Source organism: Haliotis rufescens, unplaced genomic scaffold, assembly GCF_023055435.1.
Source record: "Haliotis rufescens isolate VD_foot unplaced genomic scaffold, xgHalRufe1.0.p SCAF_14, whole genome shotgun sequence".
In the NCBI taxonomy this organism is placed as follows: domain Eukaryota; kingdom Metazoa; phylum Mollusca; class Gastropoda; order Lepetellida; family Haliotidae; genus Haliotis; species Haliotis rufescens.
Genome location: NW_025963824.1, coordinates 34,866,274 through 34,887,390, shown reverse-complemented (window position 1 = coordinate 34,887,390; position 21,117 = coordinate 34,866,274). Strand labels below are relative to the sequence as shown.

Here is a 21,117-nt window from a genome sequence, read left to right as displayed (position 1 = left end):
CATGATTAAGAGGAATCAAACATAAGAATTCTCTTTACGACGATTTTTGGGGGAACAAAAATCTTATTGGAATTCTCAAAACACCTCTCCGTTTCTTTTTTTGAAGAGTGTATATCGAGTAATGATTGAGTCAGTCAGTATGAAGCTTGAGCATGCTCTTAGGGTATGATCACACACAATCAGCCAAGTCGCACATCTACCCACCAGACAGACATACATGAAGCTGAAAGGCACACCTTATTACGTCACCCGAACATAGAGACCATGGTCGCTAAGATCCGACTGTGCTGTGATGTTTGACGTCAACATACATGCGTAATAATCGCTATGCGTGCAGACTGTACATAAATCTTATTTTTCTCTCGTTACAATCTCATTAAAATCAGATCTAAGTTCTCGCTACCGCTAAACAAAGATCTTAGGACATCCCATTAGGGGTCACGTCAGAACGACCTTTCATCCGACCAGTCAGAGCATCGCTTACCAGATTATGAAAGTGACTAATCATGCAACCTCGAAAACTTTAACTCCGAACGATAGTTACGGGTTTAACGACTGAATCAATACAATCTAGACCATCTATTAGCCATTCCAGAATGTTCTTTTGTTTAGGTTTCAAATTTGTAATCGAGAATTTGCCAAAATATGTTTCGAAGCGTAGTCGCTAATTTGAAATTAGTGCCGTAAAGCACGAGAAAGCTGCCTTCTGATTGGTCATACCATTAGTTGGTCAAAGTCTGACGTCACCCGTATTGGGATGTCCTCAGATCTTTGTCTAGCGGTAGCGAGAACTGAGGTCTGATTTTAATGAGATTGCTCTCGTTAGTTCGTAATGTAATGAAAACATTATTTTAAAACATTTCAGCATACATGTCAATAAATCTCACATTATATTTTAACCTGCAATTGTTACACAAACAGATATAAGTCTGCAAATGGGACTTCGTAGAACATAAGTTCAAATGTTTGGTACCATGTATTAATTAACAATTTGATTTGTATTGTTTTGTTCCTGAGATACTGTAGTTACTGTAAGATATAATGAGAAGTTAAAACGTGATGTCTCACCCATAAGGTTCCTCTTCTGATGGTTGGTCACATATAATATTACAGTGCATTAGAATTTCATGAGCGTACTGACATCATTTCTCAGGAACCCAGAAACACCCATGTTCCTCAAGAGCATTGTTCTTCCGAGAATAAAGTGAGTGAGTGAGTGAGTATGGTTTTACGCCGCTTTCGGCAATATTCCAGCAATATCACGGCGGGGGACACCAGAAATGGGCTTCACACATTGTACCCATGACGGGAATCGAGCCCGGGTCTTCGGCGTGACGAGCTTTAATCACTCGGCTACCTGACCGCCCCTCCGAGAATGGAGACATACATTACCTTTGCTGAGCATGGAGGCAAATGATTGTTCCCGAGCATAGACACATACATTGTGTCATCCGAGTATAGAGATATAAATTGTCCCAAACACAGAGACAAATATAACGCCGGACTCAAGTCTCAAGTAACACATTTACAACCAGATCCCGATTTAGCTTAGAGGAGCTATCTTTAGTGTACCTCACGTTTAAGTGGTTGTAGCTGGAGTATTGTTTGTTTGTTTGTTTGTTGTTTAACGCCGCAATCAACAATATTCCAGCTATATGACAGCTGTCTGCAAATAATCGAGTCTGGACCAGAGCATCGATCCAACGCAATTGGGATAACCAAGTCAGCGAGCCTGACCACCCGATCGCGTCAGTCACCTCTTACGACAGGCATAGTTTTCCAAGGATAACAACATCTGATATCATTGTTACGGTAACCTGGTCATATAAACAATCTGGAGAGGGACTCTTCCACATCCATGGAGAACCATACTGTTTTTACTTTTACTACCCACCCTCAGCAATCATTTACATAGTTTTCCTTGTATTGTTTGCATATCTTTACAATATGTTACTTCCCTTATTTCTTAACCATAATACAATATGGGGACAACCGTGCTATCAAATACTGTGAACAAATCTGTACAGGGGATATCCTGGGATTAACGATAAACGGACATTAGAGCTTTATTAGTTGTGAAGTCAGACACAATAGAATCAGCCATTGCCGATATATCACCTGCGTACATTAAAGCAAATACAGATTAATAACTTGGAAAGACAAATAGGCCTCTACCGCCATCAACCACCTTACTACCCCCCTCTTCCCCCCTATACTCCCTCTACCACCACAGTCCTCCATGACTTTAACAAGTACATTCATGAAAATGATAACTAGTTGAGGACTTAATATTGTAACACCCTTCATGGTGCTAGCCAAAACACAAATAACACAAGCAAAGATGAAGTCTGGCAGTCCAAGTTTGTAATGGCGTTTACAAACTTTATGTTTAATATGGTATGAATGTCAACAATGTTGACATAAATTATTAACAATGTGATATTAAAATGATGGCAATAATACCCACAGTTTTGATCAAATACTATTAAGTCTATTAGATTATATTAACAGGGCTCAGTCTCCAAAGAAGTGATAATATTTAGTTATATTAGCTTTATTGTTTTGAGAAAATGTTATTATAAGTTAACAGGTCATGTGACCTTTCTTAGCCACTCAGAACACAGGATGGATGGCCTTCATATCACAAGCATGGCATAGGTAATGTCATTTCCAACAAAAGTAAGTGATTACAAAATGTCCTTGCTTTGTCCTGTTTGTCCGAATACAATTAGGACAGTGTAGAAATAATCAGGAAATCGAGACTATTTGTTATATTTAAATGGACAATATATTTACGCCCACGTAGCGTCAGTGGCCGCCATCTTGGTTGGTGGTCCTCGCCATAACAAGTGAAATTTACAAAACAATCCGTTTCTTTTATCAATTGGTATTGTCCTGATACTGCACAAAGTGTCCGAATAGATCGAACACGAAGAACGAACAAAATTTGTGCTAATGTCTGAAACAATGATATTAAGGACAAGGATAGCTTCAGACCAAGCTACTGGGAGGACAGTTTGACATTCGTCAAACGTACGCTAAGACCATTGACAAATATAGGCCTATAGGAGACAATATGCCCCCATTCAAAGTATTGATGTTGTCCAATATGTCCTTTCATAATTCGGACAGTAACGCAACTCATTAAAATACTTGGCAAATATTAACAGAGAAACGGACAAACAGATTGTCAATATTGCCCTGAACTGTCATATTGCAGGTACAAATGCAAGAAATATGGGAACGTATATGTTGTCCTCTATGTGTCTGAATATTGCAAATCTAGATTAGAATGCAGGAAAATACTTTATCATGAATCTATGACTTTGATGTGAAAACGGACACTATGTCACTGTGCCAAGCGTAAACATAATTGACAGGTCACCGTAACCTCAGAAATGTCAAACAGATCAAATTAGTTATTCAGTGCGATCAAGTGTAATTATCATTAATACCCAAAGTGAAATATACTGTGAAACATTTCAGAGCAAGAAAGTTATCGGAAAATCTTCAATAAACAGTGTATCAGGCCATTGTTTATCTAGATCAAATGTCAAACCAAGAAATAGTCCCTGACAAACATCGCTCTTATCACTCAAAATACATCATGAATCCTAACAGTGAAACCAATATATTCACAAGGTAACATGGAATGCATGAACCTGTACGACAAGCGTATAGTTGACAAAGTCATCTATATCCCCCGCCCATTTTTAACGTTATAGTCCCAAACCAGGTAACTGACCCAACATTTCTCTTTATATAGACATGCAATGTTTGGCAAGGAAATATTTCTTGAAATAATGCTCAGTAATACAAATTACTAAAATTCATAAGTAGCAAAAGGCAACAATTTAGCATGTGTCTGATATAACTAATGTCATATTTGGGATAACACTTTCTTAGTAAAGTACAGATTCTAGTACTTTTTTAGGTTGAGTCCCGTCCGGGATTCGACCCCACACCTGCCAGGGTGAGGCACCTAATCGCCAGCACACAAAGTCAGCGATCTAACCCACTCAGCCACCGAGGCTTCCACAAAAATGAAAGTCTGACAACTGGTAGTCTAGATCACGTACTTTGAGTACCCCTTGACAAGTTTAAATTGGCACGGCTCCCATGGCCGAAAGCTATGAATACACAATGCCATATAGAAAGTGGTCAAATGTAACTAATGTCATATTTGGGATAACACTTTCTTAGTAAAGTACAGATTCTAGTACTTTTTTAGGTTAGTTACATTTGACCACTTTCTATATGGCATCAAGGCCTGAGACTCTGTCTTGGAGCGCTTAGGACCTCTCCCGTGGACAGTTTGTGTGTGGAGGCAGATGAACCTTCACTCGACTGCGCCGCATTCAACTTTCACTGCAATATATCACTAAATTGCACTCCAATAAATCTAATCCAGCATACAATTGTGTTTTCCACACTGAATATGAAAACCTGTTTCAAATCAATCAAACCTGGTTCCACCACTTGGAATCAGAATTCAACCACACATCACTGCAGCTAAAATAGATATAAATATTATATCACCTCACCGTCTTCTGTCTTCTCCTCCCTGGCAGATTGTGAAGCAAGAAGTAGACCTCACTCTTACCAATCTAAAAAAGGCGGATGCCAATCCTTTGGTATATCAGCAATCATATAACCAATTACGCTCCAAATATAATTCTCACAGGTCCATTTTTACAGCCTGGTCCATGGATGGTGGCAAAGTTGCAAGTGCAACCATCATTGAATCCAGAACTGTCTCCTAAAGAATCCCAAATGTTAGTTCAATGTTAACAGCTTTGATCTATATTCAACAACAAAACCAATCTAAACATTTCATCATCTTCTCTGATTCGTTATCTTGCCTTCAGGCACCAAAAGTGTCTCACCATATCACCCTATTATCCTTGACATTTTAGAGCTCTAGAATGATCTTTCTACTGGCCAATGTGACATCGTCTTCTGCTGGTTAGCAAGTCATGTAGGCATAGCAGGTAACTCAAAAGCAGATGCTGCAGCTAAAGCAGCTCTTGACAAACCGTTATCTCCACTACTGATCCCGTACAGTGATTTCAAACCAACCATCAAGAGTTATACTGGGGATCTCATGCAAAAGAGGTTGGACACCCAAGAAGGAAGCAATAAACTACACGAATTGAAATCAACAATCGGTCATACCTACTTGGGTTGTCAGTCAAGACATGACGAGGTCGTTTTACGACGGTGTCGTATTGGCCACAGTCGGTTTCCACACGAATATCTGCTTAAGACAGATGAGGACGAACCTCCTAAGTGTATCCCTTGTGATGAAAGGTTCACCGTCAAGCATATATTTCTTGACTGTGTGGACTTTGCGATCGCAAGGGATTCACATTATCAAGCGTAAATCTGAAAGATCTTTTTTCCCGTGGCAGCGGGCATCTCATTATCAGCTATTTGAAAGAAATCGGTCTGTATAATAATATGGCCATGAAACTTTCTTGGCCGACTCTAAGGGTGAAGTGTGAGAGATAAAAGCATGTCAGTCAATCACGAGGCCGTAAGTCTCGGGGACAAACTTGCTGACTGGACCGTAAGATGTGGCTTTCCACTGTCAGACACAAACAGTTTGTTGACCATTTTAGGACTACACTTCCAAGACTCTCCCAAAGATACCCGAACTTTAGTTGGCACACCCACATCTTATGATGTTTGTGATGTTACAGGGGGGAAATATTACCATTTTGGTATAAAATCTAACATCACTGTGGTCTTAGATAGCAATAAAGATAGGTCTTCAGCAATCCATGCTTGCCAAAAAAGGCGACTTTGCTTGTCGTAAGAGGCGACTAACGGGATCGGGTGGTCAGGCTCGCTGACTTGGTTGATGCACGTCATCGATCCCAACTGCGTTGATCGATGCCCATGATGTCCATCACTGGATTTTCTGGTCCAGACTCGATTATTTACAGACCGCCGTCATATAGCTGGAATATTGCTGAGTGCGGCGTTAAAGAAAGCAAGAAGCAAACTACCATGAGCATCGATCCAAGCAATTGGGTCATGAGGACATGCATCAACCAAGTCAGCGAGCCTGACCACCCGGTCCCGTTAAACGCCTCTAACAAGCATAGTAGCCTTTTACGGAAAGCATGGGTTGCTGAAGACCTACTCTACCCAGGATCTTCACGGGTCTGCTGCAGTACCAAAGAATGTTGCCATGATATTCATCTGACATTCTTTGGTGGCAACTGCATGTCCGGCTATGACACTCGGACTATTTGGTTCTTTACAGCCACTTAAACACGAAGTACACTAAAGATAGCTCCTCTAATCTAAGTCGGGATCTGGTTGTAAATGTGTTACTTGAGACGTGAAACTTTTATAGTCCATCGTAATTGATTACCTTTTGTTCGCCTTAAGACCGTGTGGATGTCAGCTGTGAGACAGTCGACTTCAAGCTCCACCAGAGCCATGAAGGTGTTAGCAACCCTCCTACTTGTGGTCGTCGCAAGTATCGCGACTGCAAAGAAATCCTATCATGGGTAAGTTTTAGAAGTTACATTTCATCAACTCTAATTGGCAAGGTATCATCTTTTATTGCATGTAATACATGAGAATCCCGACGTAATGATTTGTTTGCTTGTTGTTTAACGCCGCACTCAGCACTTTTCCAGCTATATGACGGCGGTCTGTTAATAATCGAGTCTGGACCAGACAATCCAGTGATTGATATCATGAGAATCGATCTGCGCAATATTGGGATACGATGTCATGCATCAACCAAGGCAGCGGGCTTACCACTCGATCATGTTAGATAAGCATGGGTTGCTGAAGACCTTTTCCACCCCGGATCTTCACGGTTCGGTAGTCACACCGAAGACCCGTGTTCAAGTCCCTGCATGGGTAGAATGTGTGAAACCGTTTCTGGTGTCCTCCGCTGTGACATGGCTGTGTCATTGCTAAATACGGCGTTAAATAAGCTAAGCGGCAAAAGAAAGTATAGGTTGGCAATTTGTAATTTTCCTAAAAACAGCGATAACTAGTGGAAAGTGGGTATTGGGAATATGACTTCACAGGAACAGGTACCAAAAAACACCTCACCCGAACGCGCCACCTTTGACGGCGCTCGTGCGATGACAAAAAAATGGTGCTACATACAAAATGCATTGAGGCAGCTGAAGGTCATACACGCGATTGAAGGTGACATTTCAGACAACTTTTGAAAATGAAATTTCTTACCCCACCATTGTTTACCTTGAGCTTACATTACCTGTGATTGCACAATTTCATTGAAACTGTGGTTGATCAATCATTTGTTAACCATCTCTAGATTATATTATAATTCACAAAAAACCTCTTCTTGTTATTTTTTTATCAATCATGGAACTCGACCTATACTTCCTTTTGCCGCCCAGTTTAGAACTCCCTCACGAGAAAGACAGTATTCACATCCGCGACTCGATCAAGGCCATAATTAATTTAAAGACATGTGCCAAGTGTTTGGATATTAAAAGCAAATAACAAAATTAATGGTCCAATGTCAGTAATGAAAAGAATACACCTATCTTTGAACAAACTTCCTTGTTTCAGGCACCGACTTGTGTCAGTGAAAGCTGTGGACAGACAACAGTTCGATGTACTGGATCAGATGCTCAAGACAGCTCAACCATGGGTACTGGAGATTATACGCTTTGCACCAGATAGTACGCCAATGGGACGTACTGTTGTTTAGCGCCGCACTCAGCAATATTCCAGCTACATGGCGGCGGTCTGTGTAAATAATCGAGTCTGGACCAGACAATCCAGTGATTGATATCATGAGCATGGATCTACGCAATTGGGATACTATGCATTCAGCAATCCATGCTTGCCGTAAAAGGCGACTACACTTGTCGAAAGAGGCGACTAACGGGATCGGGTGGTCAGGCTCGCTGACTTGGGTGAAGCATGTCATCGATCCCAGTTGAATGGAAGGCGACTATGCTTGTCGAAAGAGGCGACTGACGGGATCGGATTGTCAGACTCGCTGACTTGGGTGAAGCATGTCATCGATCCCAGTTGAGTGGATCGATGCTCATGATAGATGGTCCTCGGCAACGACGGGGTATATTGGTATACTCCAGTGACAAAGTCAGTATAACATTCATCTAAGGCCCGTGAAGATCCGGGGTAGAACAGGTCTTCAGGCGACTATGCTTGTCATAAGAGGCGACTGAAGGGATCGGGTGGTCACGGTCGCTGACTCGGTTGATGATGCATGTCATCGTATCCTAATTGCGTGGATTGATGCTCATTATGTCAATCACTAAAGCCAAACCTGCGATCACTTCGCTGAAACAAGATGAAGAGCCTCCTTGTTATGAAGTATGCCATCGATTGACCAATGTTAGCGGACATTTCAATTTGAAATATTTCAGAGAAATTGGTTTGTATTGTAACTAATTAGTTCATGTGGTTGTCTGGAAATGTCTTACTTTTAACCGTAAGGTTTCTTTCATATATGGGGCGGTCGGGTAGCCTAGAGGTTAAAACGTTCGCTCGTCACGCCAAAGACCCGGGTTCGATTCCTGACATGGGTTCAATGTGTGAAGCCTATTTCTGGTGTCCCCCGCCGTGATATTGCTGGAATATTGCTAAAAGCGGCGTAAAACCATACTCACTCACTCTTTCATATAGCATCTGTAATGTTTTCCCTACGTCATCACTATATATTTAAATGAATGTATAATACCCCTCGTCGCTACATGGCAGAGATGTTGCCGATGCGACGTTACGTTTGACTCACTCACTCCAGCTTGCCGTAAAGCCGACTGTGCTTGTCATAAGAGGCGACTAACGGGACGGATGGTCAGGCTCGCTGACTTGGCTGATGCATGTCATCGTATCCCAATTGCGTGGAACAATGCGCATTATGACAATCACTGCATTGTCTGGTCCAGGCTCGATTATTTGTAGACCACCGTCATGTAGCTGGAATATTGCTGAGTGCAGCGTTAAAGAAACCAAGAAGTAAACTACCAAAATTGTACACGTTTGAGCCAAATGACCCTCTATGTATGTTACAGCTGGACTTTTGGAGCTTACCGGCGATCAATAAGACATCGGTCATCCGGGTCCCTCCTGGCAGCTATGACCTGTTCGTGAAGAGGATGGGCCTTGCCAACATCGGCGTCACGCTCAAGGAGAACGATGTAGAGGAGTATGTCAATTGATATTTCGACGGTTTTCCTAGAATGCCATTATCGAGTGAATGAGTTAGGATTTTTTGGCTTTGAACAACAGTGCAGTCAAACTCCGGCTGGGAAAACATATGCAATTCATTGTATTCATGTGGAGATTAAAACCCAGCCTTTCCAGAACGCTTCAAGCACTATCTCAACGCCTTGAACTGTTTGTGGTGTTGCTTGTCAGCACCGTAATAAGAAAATACAACCGTGATCTACCCACAGCGTTTAACGCTAGCTTAAAAGCGCGCTCAGCAATATTGCAGCTATATGGCAGCGGTCTGTGAATAATCGAGATTGAAAGGGACAATCAAGTGACTGATATCATGAGCATCGATCTACGCAATTGGGATACGATGACATGCCTGAACCATGTCACCATTGTGCAGACTGGATTCTTTACACAGACCGCCTTCATATAGCTGGAATATTGCTGAGTGTGGCGTAAAACAACAAACCAACAACAACAACAAACAGACATTTTAAAACAACTTAATCCACACCTCACAGGTTTTATTTTTTATGTAATTCATTCGTCAACAGTTTATAGTATTTGTATCATATTTCTTAGAATTAGTTCTTAAATTGTAATTTTTACTTTTTTTTCTGGAAGTTCATTGTTCGTTATTGCAGCTTTCTACAGCGCTCCCGCATGCCTGTGAGCGGCCCACACGCTAAAACCTCCCCATTCATTGGCTGGACTGGCGGCATCACCACCCACACAGCCTACAAGCGATACCAAGAGGTGTGTGGAGAAGCCATTTCAATATAGTTGTATTACTTCTGTTACAAATAAAACAAACTTTGTTAATTGATGACCTCTATATTAGGTCAAGGTCAGCAGGGTCACTTTCTTCAACATGGCTCAAATTTGAGGAAATGTGTTAATTTATGACAAATCAAAGCATTTCCCAATCAGCTACAGTTAACCCAAAACTCAATACCTATCATATGAAGACCAGGAATACAATCGGTCTTCAGGAACCCATGCTTGACGAAATAGGCGACTAACGGGATCGGGTGGTCAAGGCTTGTTGACTTGGTTGATGCATGTCATCGTATACCAACTGCGTGGGTTGATGCTCATGATGTCAATTACTGGATTTTCTGGTCCAGAGTCGTTTATATTTCAGACCGCCGTCCTATAGCTGGAATATTTGCTGATTGCGGCCTCAAACAGCAAACAAAGATAACAATATAACGACGCAGCCGATGGGATAGGATCAACAAAGACAGCTAGATTAACAGGAGAATAGTTATTAAGTACACTGAAGGGAGGATGGTGACAAGGGCCTAGCTATTGTGACACAAGCAATAACATAACCAAGAAGCCCTAATGCACCTACCTCTTCTCGGGTCTACAGACATATTTATTGAGATATGAAATGCATATGAAGCAATTTGTATTTTGAATATTCTCGCTCGAGATACCTTGTATGTTTATGTGGATGTGGCATGTGTTGTTTTCAGTTTGTAGACCTTCTGACTGGTATGCGGAACTCGTTCCCTGCTCTGGTGAAGGAGGTTGGAGTTCTCAACACGCAGACTTACGAGGGAAGGAGCATCAGCTACATCAGAGTAAGTCAATAGCGGACCGACCAGCATCAGAGTAAGTCAGTAACGGACCAACCAGCATCAGCTACATCAGAGTAAGTCAGTAGCGGACAGACCAGCATCAGCTACATCAGAGTAAGTCAATAGCAGACCGACCAGCATCAGCTACATCAGAGTAAGTCAATAGCGGACCGACCAGCATCAGCTTCATCAGAGTAAGTCAGTAGCGGACCGACCAGCATCAGCTACATCAGAGTAAGTCAGTAGCGAACCGACCAGCATCAGCTACATCAGAGTAAGTCAGTAGCGGACCGACCAGCATCAGCTACATCAGAGTAAGTCAGTAGCGGACCGACCAGCATCAGCTACATCAGAGTAAGTCAGTAGCGAACCGACCAGCATCAGCTACATCAGAGTAAGTCAATAGCGGACCGACCAGCATCAGCTACATCAGTGTAAGTCGATAGCGGACCGACCAGCATCAGAGTACGTCAATAGCGGACAGACCAGCATCAGCTACATCAGAGTAAGTCAATAGCGGACCGACCAGCATCAGCTACATCAGTGTAAGTCGATAGCGGACCGACCAGCATCAGAGTACGTCAATAGCGGACAGACCAGCATCAGCTACATCAGAGTAAGTCAATAGCGGACCGACCAGCATCAGAGTAACTCAATAGCGGACCGACCAGCATCAGAGTAAGTCAATAGCGGACACACCAGCATCAGCTACATCAGAGTAAGTCAATAACGGACCGACCAGCATCAGCTACATCAGAGTAAGTCTGTAGCGGACCGACCAGCATCAGCTACATCAGAGTAAGTCAGTAGCGGACCGACCAGCATCAGCTACATCAGAGTAAGTCAATAGCGGACCGACCAGCATCAGATACATCAGAGTAAGTCAGTAGCGGACCGACCAGCATCAGAGTAAGTCAGTAGTGGACCAACCAGCATCAGAGTAAGTCAGTAGCGGACAAACCAGCATCAGCTACATCAGAGTAAGTCAATAGCGGACAAACCAGCATCAGCTACATCAAAGTGAGTCAGTAGCAGACCGACCAGCATCAGAGTAAGTCAGTAGCGGACCGACCAGCATCAGAGTAAGTCAGTAGCGGACCGACCAGCATCAGCTACATCAGAGTAAGTCAGTAGCGGACCGACCAGCATCAGAGTAAGTCAGTAGCGGACCAACCAGCATCAGATTAAGTCAGTAGCGGACAGACCAGCATCAGAGTAAGTCAGTAGCGGACCGACCAGCATCAGATTAAGTCAATAGCGGACCGACCAGCATCAGAGTAAGTCAGTAGCGGACAGACCAGCATCAGATTAAGTCAGTAGCGGACAGACCAGCATCAGATTAAGTCAATAGCGGACCGACCAGCATCAGAGTAAGTCAGTAGCGGACCGACCAGCATCAGATACATCAGAGTAAGTCAGTAGCGGACCGACCAGCATCAGAATAAGTCAGTAGCGGACCAACCAGCATCAGAGTAAGTCAGTAGCGGACAAACCAGCATCAGCTACATCAGAGTAAGTCAATAGCGGACCGACCAGCATCAGCTACATCAGAGTAAGTCAGTAGCAGACCGACCAGCATCAGAGTAAGTCAGTAGCGGACCGACCAGCATCAGAGTAAGTCAGTAGCGGACCGACCAGCATCAGCTACATCAGAGTAAGTCAGTAGCGGACCGACCAGCATCAGAGTAAGTCAGTAGCGGACCGACCAGCATCAGAGTAAGTCAATAGCGGACAGACCAGCCTCAGAGTAAGTCAATAGCGGACCGACCAGCATCAGCTACATCAGAGTAAGTCAGTAGCAGACCGACCAGCATCAGAGTAAGTCAGTAGCGGACCGACCAGCATCAGAGTAAGTCAATAGCGGACCGACCAGCATCAGCTACATCAGAGTAAGTCAATAGCGGACCGACCAGCATCAGCTACATCAGAGTAAGTCAGTAGCAGACCGACCAGCATCAGAGTAAGTCAGTAGCGGACCGACCAGCATCAGAGTAAGTCAATAGCGGACAGACCAGCCTCAGAGTAAGTCAATAGCGGACCGACCAGCATCAGAGTAAGTCAATAGCGGACCGACCAGCATCAGCTACATCAGAGTAAGTCAATAGCGGACCGACCAGCATCATCTACATCAGAGAAAGTCAATTGCGGACCGACCATAAAACATTCAGTTAGGTCTGGGGCCTGAGTCGACCATGGCCAACAAGTACCCGTTACGCCAGGTTTCTCCTTGGATTGCAGATGTCGATACTGATGTACCTGATATCAATTAATTTTATAACAGGAAATTAACACACGGAGTCTCTAAAAGATGCTGCTGAAAATGGTGACACTAATTATGAGGACCACGTTCTGGATAACAATGTAACATTCGAAGAAAAACATGATTTGTTTGTTTGTTTAAAGCCGCATTCAGCAATATTCAAGCTATATGACTGCCGTCTGTAAATAATCGAGCCTGGACTAGACAATCCAGTGATTGACATCATAAGCATCGATCATCGCAATTGGGATCCGATGGCATGTATGAACCAAGTCAGCAAGTCTGAAACCCGTTTCCTTTTGGTGGGCTAGGAGTCAGCATACTGTGTCTGAGTGGGGTATTCATGTTAAACTGCCTCATACTATGAATCGGCATCAGGCCGGCTTAGTACAAGCAGACACACACACACACACACACACACACACGCACGCACGCACGCACGCACGCACGCACGCACGCACGCACGCACGCACGCACACACACACACACGTGCTTGCACGTGGCTATATAACTGCAGTAATCTTGGACGCGACGTTAAACCCCATTTCACCTCTATCACCTGAAGACCTATTCCAACCCGGATTTCACAGGTGAATTGAGTTGAATTGATATTGAAAAGTCTACTTCAGTCATATAAAATGCTTTGTTATATGGCAATCACTTTGAATATTTTTATTGTCAAAGTTATCTGTGACATCGACATGGTAAAACACGACAATATTGAAATGGAGCCTTAGTTTTTTTCTTTTTGGCGACTGTTTCAGCTCGGCACAGGGGGAGATAAGCCAGTGATTTTTATCGAGGGATTGATTCACGCCAGGGAGTGGATTGTAGGCGGCAGCCTCATGTACTTTATGGACAGGGTAAGTGTCCTGTCATTAACAATAATCATACAAATATCGTCTACAATCTTAAGAGGAAATTATTCATGAAACAGTACGTGTGTAAATCCATGTCGCAAAGACGGCCAGCTTGCGCATGGACTTTTTGTATCATTGTATCAGGTGATTCCATATGTTTATATTTGTTTGTTTTTTACGATGAAATGAACACGTCCCATTTTAATTCTTGAAACCCATTCGTCCAGAAACTCTACATGATGTACCCAGTCTCTGTCAAAGGAATTGACACAATTCAACACCCTGTTTTCATGGGTTCATAGTATGGAATAAAATATGACGATGACATCCACTCAACTGGGATCGATGACATTCTTCAACCAAGTCAGCGAGCCTGACCACCCTATCCCGTTAGTCGCCTCTTACGACAAGCATAGTCGCCTTCCACTTAACTGGGATACGATGACATGCATCAACCTAGTCAGCGAGCCTGACCACCCGATCCTGTTAGTCGCCTCTTACGACAAGCATAGTCGCCTTCCACTTAACTGGGATACGATGACATGCATCAACCTAGTCAGCGAGCCTGACCACCCGATCCCGTTAGTCGCCTCTTACGACAAGCATAGTCGCCTTCCACTCAACTGGGATCGATGACCTGCTTCACCCAAGTCAGCGAGCTTGACCACCCGATCCCGTTAGTCGCCTCTTACGACAAGGATAGTCGCCTTCCATTCAAATGGGATCGATGACGTGCTTCACCCAAGTCAGCGAGCCTGACCACCCGATCCCGTTAGTCGCATCTTAGGACAAACATAGTCGCCTTATACGGGACGCATGTTGCCGAAGACCAATCGTGACCAGGATCTTCACGGGTCTCCTTATACGGCATGCCTTATACGGGTCTCAAATCACGGTAAATGTATGTCCTTATTACAGCAGTTTTAGCTACTGAATGAACAGAAGGAGTTTGAATCCACCTCACGGGTAGGAAGCTTTTAAAAAAACCACATCCAATCAGGGCTAACATTAGACACTGCGTATTTCACACGGGCTGATATACTGAAGACCACCCTTTGTATTTACAGCTGCTCAGCCGGTACGGTCTGGACGCTGAGGCCACCTTTCTTCTTGACACGTACGACTTTTACGTGGTGCCGGTGACAAATCCAGATGGCTACGAGTACAGCCATACTTCTGTAAGTCCAGCCATACTTCTGTAAGTCCAGCCATACTTCTGTAAGTCCAGCCATACTTCTGTAAGTCCAGCCATACTTCTGTAAGTCCAGCCATACTTCTGTAAGTACAGCCATACTTCTGTAAGTACAGCCATACTTCTGTAAGTCCAGCCATACTTCTGTAAGTCCAGCCATACTTCTGTAAGTACAGCCATACTTCTGTAAGTACAGCCATACTTCTGTAAGTACAGCCATACTTCTGTAAGTACAGCCATACTTCTGTAAGTCCAGCCATACTTCTGTAAGTACAGCCATACTTCTGTAAGTCCAGCCATACTTCTGTAAGTCCAGCCATACTTCTGTAAGTACAGCCATACTTCTGTAAGTCCAGCCATACTTCTGTAAGTCCAGCCATACTTCTGTAAGTACAGCCATACTTCTGTAAGTACAGCCATACTTCTGTAAGTCCAGCCATACTTCTGTAAGTCCAGCCATACTTCTGTAAGTACAGCCATACTTCTGTTAGTACAGCCATACTTCTGTAAGTACAGCCATACTTCTGTAAGTACAGCCATACTTCTGTAAGTCCAGCCATACTTCTGTAAGTCCAGCCATACTTCTGTAAGTACAGCCATACTTCTGTAAGTACAACCATACTTCTGTAAGTCCAGCCATACTTCTGTAAGTCCAGCCATACTTCTGTAAGTCCAGCCATACTTCTGTAAGTCCAGCCATACTTCTGTAAGTCCAGCCTTACTTCTGTAAGTCCAGCCATACTTCTGTAAGTCCAGCCATACTTCTGTAAGTACAGCCTTACTTCTGTAAGTACAGCCATACTTCTGTAAGTACAGCCATACTTCTGTAAGTCCAGCCATACTTCTGTAAGTCCAGCCATACTTCTGTAAGTACAGCCTTACTTCTGTAAGTCCAGCCATACTTCTGTAAGTCCAGCCATACTTCTGTAAGTCCAGCCATACTTCTGTAAGTCCAGCCATACTTCTGTAAGTCCAGCCATACTTCTGTAAGTCGTAAAACCAAGTCACCGTGTCCACTATCCGTTAATTAGCTGGTTACAAACGCCACAGTCAGCAATATTCCTGCTATATGACGGCGGTCTGTAAATAATCCTATCATGGGTAAGTTTTTGAAGTTACATTTGATCAACTCTAATTGGCAAGGTATCATCGTTCACTGCATGTAATACATGTGAGTCCCGACGGAATGATGTGTTTGTTGATGGTCCACGCCGCACTCAGCACTATACCAGCTACATGACAGCGGTCTGTTAATAATCGAGTCTGGACCAGACAATCAAGTGATTGATGTCATGAGAATCGATCCACGCAATATTGGGATGCATCAACCAAGGCAGCGAGCCTTACCACTCGATCATGTTAGATAAGCATGGGCTGCGGAAGACCTATAACCCACCCCCCCCCCCCCCCCCCCCCGGATCTTCACGGGTTCCGTAGTCACAGGAAGACCCGTGTTCAATTCCTTGCATGGGTTGAATGTGTGAAATCGTTTCTGGTGTCCTCCGCCGTGATATTGCTGTGATTGATGGGCATCGATCCAATTGGGATACGATGTCATGCACCAACCAAGGAAGCGAGCCTGACCACCCGATCACGTTAGTCGCCTCTTACGACAAGCACCGTCGGCTTTACGGCAAACATGGGTTGCTGAAGATATACAAGGTTATCATGTCTTCCTGAATTAAACATTACCTTTCTGTTTCAATAGCAACGGCTTTGGAGAAAGAACCGTTCCGTTCCTCGCAATGGATGCCGTGGTGTTGATCTGAACAGGAATTTCGATGCCTTCTGGGGTAGTAAGTATTATTATTTCAAACACACAATCCATTCACATGATCCAACGCAGCCCGTGATGATCCGGGGTAGAATAGGTCTTCAGCAACCCGGCTTGATGTCGACTGTCTCACAGCTGACATCCACACGGTCTTAAGGCGAACAAAAGGTAATCAATTACGATGGACTATAAAAGTTTCACGTCTCAAGTAACACATTTACAACCAGATCCCGACTTAGATTAGAGGAGCTATCTTTAAGTGTACTTCGTGTTTTAGTGGATGTAAAGAACCAAATAGTCCGAGTGTCATAGCCGGACATGCAGTTGCCACCAAAGAATATCAGATGAATATCATGGCAACATTCTTTGGTACTGCAGCAGACCCGTGAAGATCCTGGGTAGAGTAGGTCTTCAGCAACCCATGCTTTCCGTAAAAGGCTACTATGCTTGTAGGAGGCGTTTAACGGGATTGGGTGGTCAGGCCCGCTGATTAGGTTTGATGCATGTCATCGTATCCCAATTGTTTGGATCGATGCTCATGATATCAATCACTGGATGGTCTGGTCAAGACTCGATTAGTTGTAGACCGCAGTCTTAGAGATGGAATATTGCTCATTGCGGCGTTAAACAACAAACACACAAACAAAACAAGAATTATGTCAAACACAGTATTCCTTTTCATGAAGGAACATGTGACGCTTCATGTTTCTGCTGGGGCACTGGACACCCGGGGGTTCTCCCTTCCATTCATTGTGATGGTATCCGCTGTCATGGCGTGAATGTTTGGTTTGACGCTAAGACCATCCACAACTATTGCCTTTCCTCCCACATTAAAGATATAACTTGCAACACTGTTCACATAGGTGTTACACCCGGCGATGTTCACTGTTTGCCTAACGGTCTTATTTGTTTTTTATGGCCTAGACCACTGAGTCACCCGTACTCGCACGTAAGTAGAGGACCCGTTAAGAGAAAGGGGGGCTTCAGCAACACCAAACTTGCCGTAAGATGCGACTATGCTTGTCATTAGAGGCGACAAACGGGATCGGGATCACATCCCAATACGTAGATCGATGCTAATAATGGCCCAGACTCGATTATTTACAAACCGTCGTCATATGGGTGGAATATTGCTGAGTGTGGCGTTAAACAGCACGCAAGCAAACAAACGAACCTACAATAACTGAAAGTCACGTGACGATGTATTTATGTAGCCTCGGGCGTGAGCAACAACTGCAACAGCGACGTCTACTGCGGCCCGTCTGTGTTCTCTGAGGCGGAGGCTCAGGGTATCAGAAACAAAGTATCTGAGATCAACGCCGGAGGTCAGCGACTCCACGCCTACCTCGCTGTTCACTCCTACTCTCAGCTTGTACTTACGCCCTACTCGTACGACTACGTCAAACCAGACAACTTTGTTGAAGTCGTAAGTTATTAGTCATGTCATTTGATTATAATTTTTTAATTCGAAGTTTACACGATATAGGGCTTTTCCATTGGACGAGACAGCGGTCACATGACCGCGAAACTGACGTTCATAAGTGTATGAACGACACAATTTGACGTTCATACAGTTTCACCCTCACTCTATGAAGGTTCATACTCCAATGAACTCACACAAAGTGAAGGTCAATTCTTAAGTGAAGTCATGGTACCCAATGACGTTACAATGGTCTACAAAGCATAGTGATGCAATTTCATTGCAGCGATATCGACCATGTAGATATCGTTTGATCGCTTGATCTCTGACTTGGCTGATGCATGTCATCGTATCCCAATTGCATGAATCGATGCTCATGATGTCCACTACTGGATTGTCTGGTCCAGACTCGATTATGAGCAGACCGCCGTCATATTGCTGGAATATTGCTGAGTGCGGCTTTAGCTACATTCAAATAATTAGTTCTCTTAATTTCGTCGTTAGCATATACTTCATTTAGGTACATTGAGTATTAAACCATTAATACAAAGTATTGTTTCTTTCAACATGATACAATGCAAATTGACTTATCGATAATTGTATCTTCGGTTGATAAATCTATCTAATCCTTCCTAGGATACCCTCTGAATTCAAAGCAACAGACATCCAGTGTATTTTGACAGATGAATTTACACCCAATTACATTTCTAGTTGTTTTTTTGACCCCGTTATACTTGCCGTAAATGGCGACTGTGCTTATTTACAGACCGCCGTCATACAGCTGGACTATTGTGGCGTTAAACAACAAACACACAAGACATTTCTGGTTGTGGCTTGGTTCCTTTTTTGAGAATGTGTCCCAATATGTTACAAGTCATATGTTTTCACTGAAGTCTCCATAAGGTTGAATAAAGTTACGCATCCGATGTTTCAGGAAGCGGCTGCTGCAGAAATGACGGACGCGCTGAGACTTCCCTTCAACACAGATTACAGATGGGGCCACGGCCCCACCACCCTGTGTAAGTACACCACGATGTTAGATGCCCGTGTATTAACCCTTTGTACGTGGAAAAGTTGGAAACGTTGTTTCATGATATTAATCACTGGATTGTCTGGTTCCGACTCGATTTTTTACAGACCGCCGCCATAAAGCGTGAATGTTGCAGAGTGCGGCGCAAAACAAACAACCAACCAACGTACACTCTACCCTGTTCAGGCTGGGCCTCATCGTGTGTATCTACAGTTGATTGTTTGTTTGTTTTTTGTTGCACGCTGCACTCAGCAATATTCCAGCTATATGACGGCGGTCGGTTATTAATCGAGTGTGGACCAGGCAATCCAGTGTTTGACATGATGAGCATCGATCCATGCAATTGGGATACGATGGCAAATCAATGTCCCTGACCATCCTATCCCGTCAGTTACCGTTAGTCGCCTGTTCCAAAACCGTCCGGAAGGTGTGAGTGAGTTTGGTTTTACGCCGCTTTTAGCAATATTCCAGCAATATCACGGCGGAGGACACCAGAAATGGGCTTCACACATTGTATCCATGTCGGGAATCGAACCCGGATCTTCGGCGTGACGAGCGAACGCTTTAACCACTAGGCTACCTCACCGCCCCTGTCCTGAAGGACAAGTTCTTCATTCTGTCACTTATTATTCCCGTTTGTATCTACGTGATTTTGCTCTCTGTAATTGTCACGTAGCGTACTTAATATGTGGCTTTTTTATTGTTAATTTTATTATTTTATTTTATTTTTATTTATGATGATGATGATGATGATGATGATGATGATGTTTACAGACCCTGTGTCCGGGGCTAGCGACGACTGGGGGATGCTGGGAGGCGGAGCGCGATACACCTACACCTATGAGCTGCGTCCAAGGGAAGCTAACTTTGAGATCAGCCCCTCCAACATCATCCCCAATGGCTATGAGTTCTGGCTCTCTGTTGTTGCCTTGGGGTGCAACATGAATGGAATATCGGCAACATGTAATTTCTAGTTTTTGAAATTAAATCTTGAAAATAATTCGTTAATTTTTGGTATCGTTACTCGTTATATTGTAAAATGTGGTCTTTATTTTGTATGATTTCACAGACGTAATCGGAAAATAAATATATCAATTGATACAATCGATGTTTTCTATTGTTCACTTATTTCAAACATTGACCCGTGAGGATCTGTGGTAACCAATGACGTCACAATAATCTGCAAAGCATTGTGATACAATGTCATTGCAGCAATATCTACAGTGTAAATATCGCTTTATCTCAACCAAGCGATATCTCCTGTTGGAGCCAGTTTGGGATGATAAATAGAGAGTACTACACTCATTCTCGTTAGATATCATTTTAACGAACGAATGGACTTTCCTTGATATCTGACCGAGTTAAAGAGATGTCAAATACGATAGAAAGTTCACGAGTTTCGTAAAAATGGTATCTTACGAAAAGAAGTGTGGTATTTTATTTATTACCCACGTTAAATATATATTTAAGTGTAAATACATGACAACTTTCGTTCGTTGACAGACCAAACTGAAACCGGTTGCAAAATCTGGTTGCGCATGAATATTGATATATGCCTAAATATGGTGATTGTTGACATTTCTATGCATAGGCATTCGCAACATGCGCCTGCAGTTGTGTTTGCAAACATAACTGCACCGACGCTCAAGATCCTTTTGGAAGAATTTCTTCAACTTATGGTAATTCAAGCGCTATGTTGTTAGTACCCAGGACACCTGTAAGAAAATTTAAAAAGTCACATTACCGCCGCGCTTTGACTATCGGACCAACAGTCGATCACTCGCACTGCCGGGATCCCGTCTG

At 43.4% G+C, this 21,117-nt stretch overlaps 1 protein-coding gene across 1 annotated transcript; it reads left to right on the top strand.

Annotated features, from left to right (window-relative positions):
* Positions 1-6,393: 6,393 nt before the first annotated feature.
* On the top strand, positions 6,394-20,422 carry LOC124113565 (carboxypeptidase B-like). Its single transcript, XM_046473991.2, has 11 exons — positions 6,394-6,521; positions 7,570-7,651; positions 9,045-9,178; positions 9,837-9,948; positions 10,674-10,781; positions 13,803-13,901; positions 14,966-15,076; positions 16,799-16,886; positions 18,079-18,290; positions 19,219-19,303; positions 20,089-20,422. Exons 1-11 carry the CDS (start codon positions 6,409-6,411, stop codon positions 20,286-20,288), a joined length of 1,344 nt encoding a protein of 447 aa, XP_046329947.1. The 5' UTR covers positions 6,394-6,408; the 3' UTR covers positions 20,289-20,422.
* The last annotated feature ends 695 nt before the right edge of the window (positions 20,423-21,117 follow it).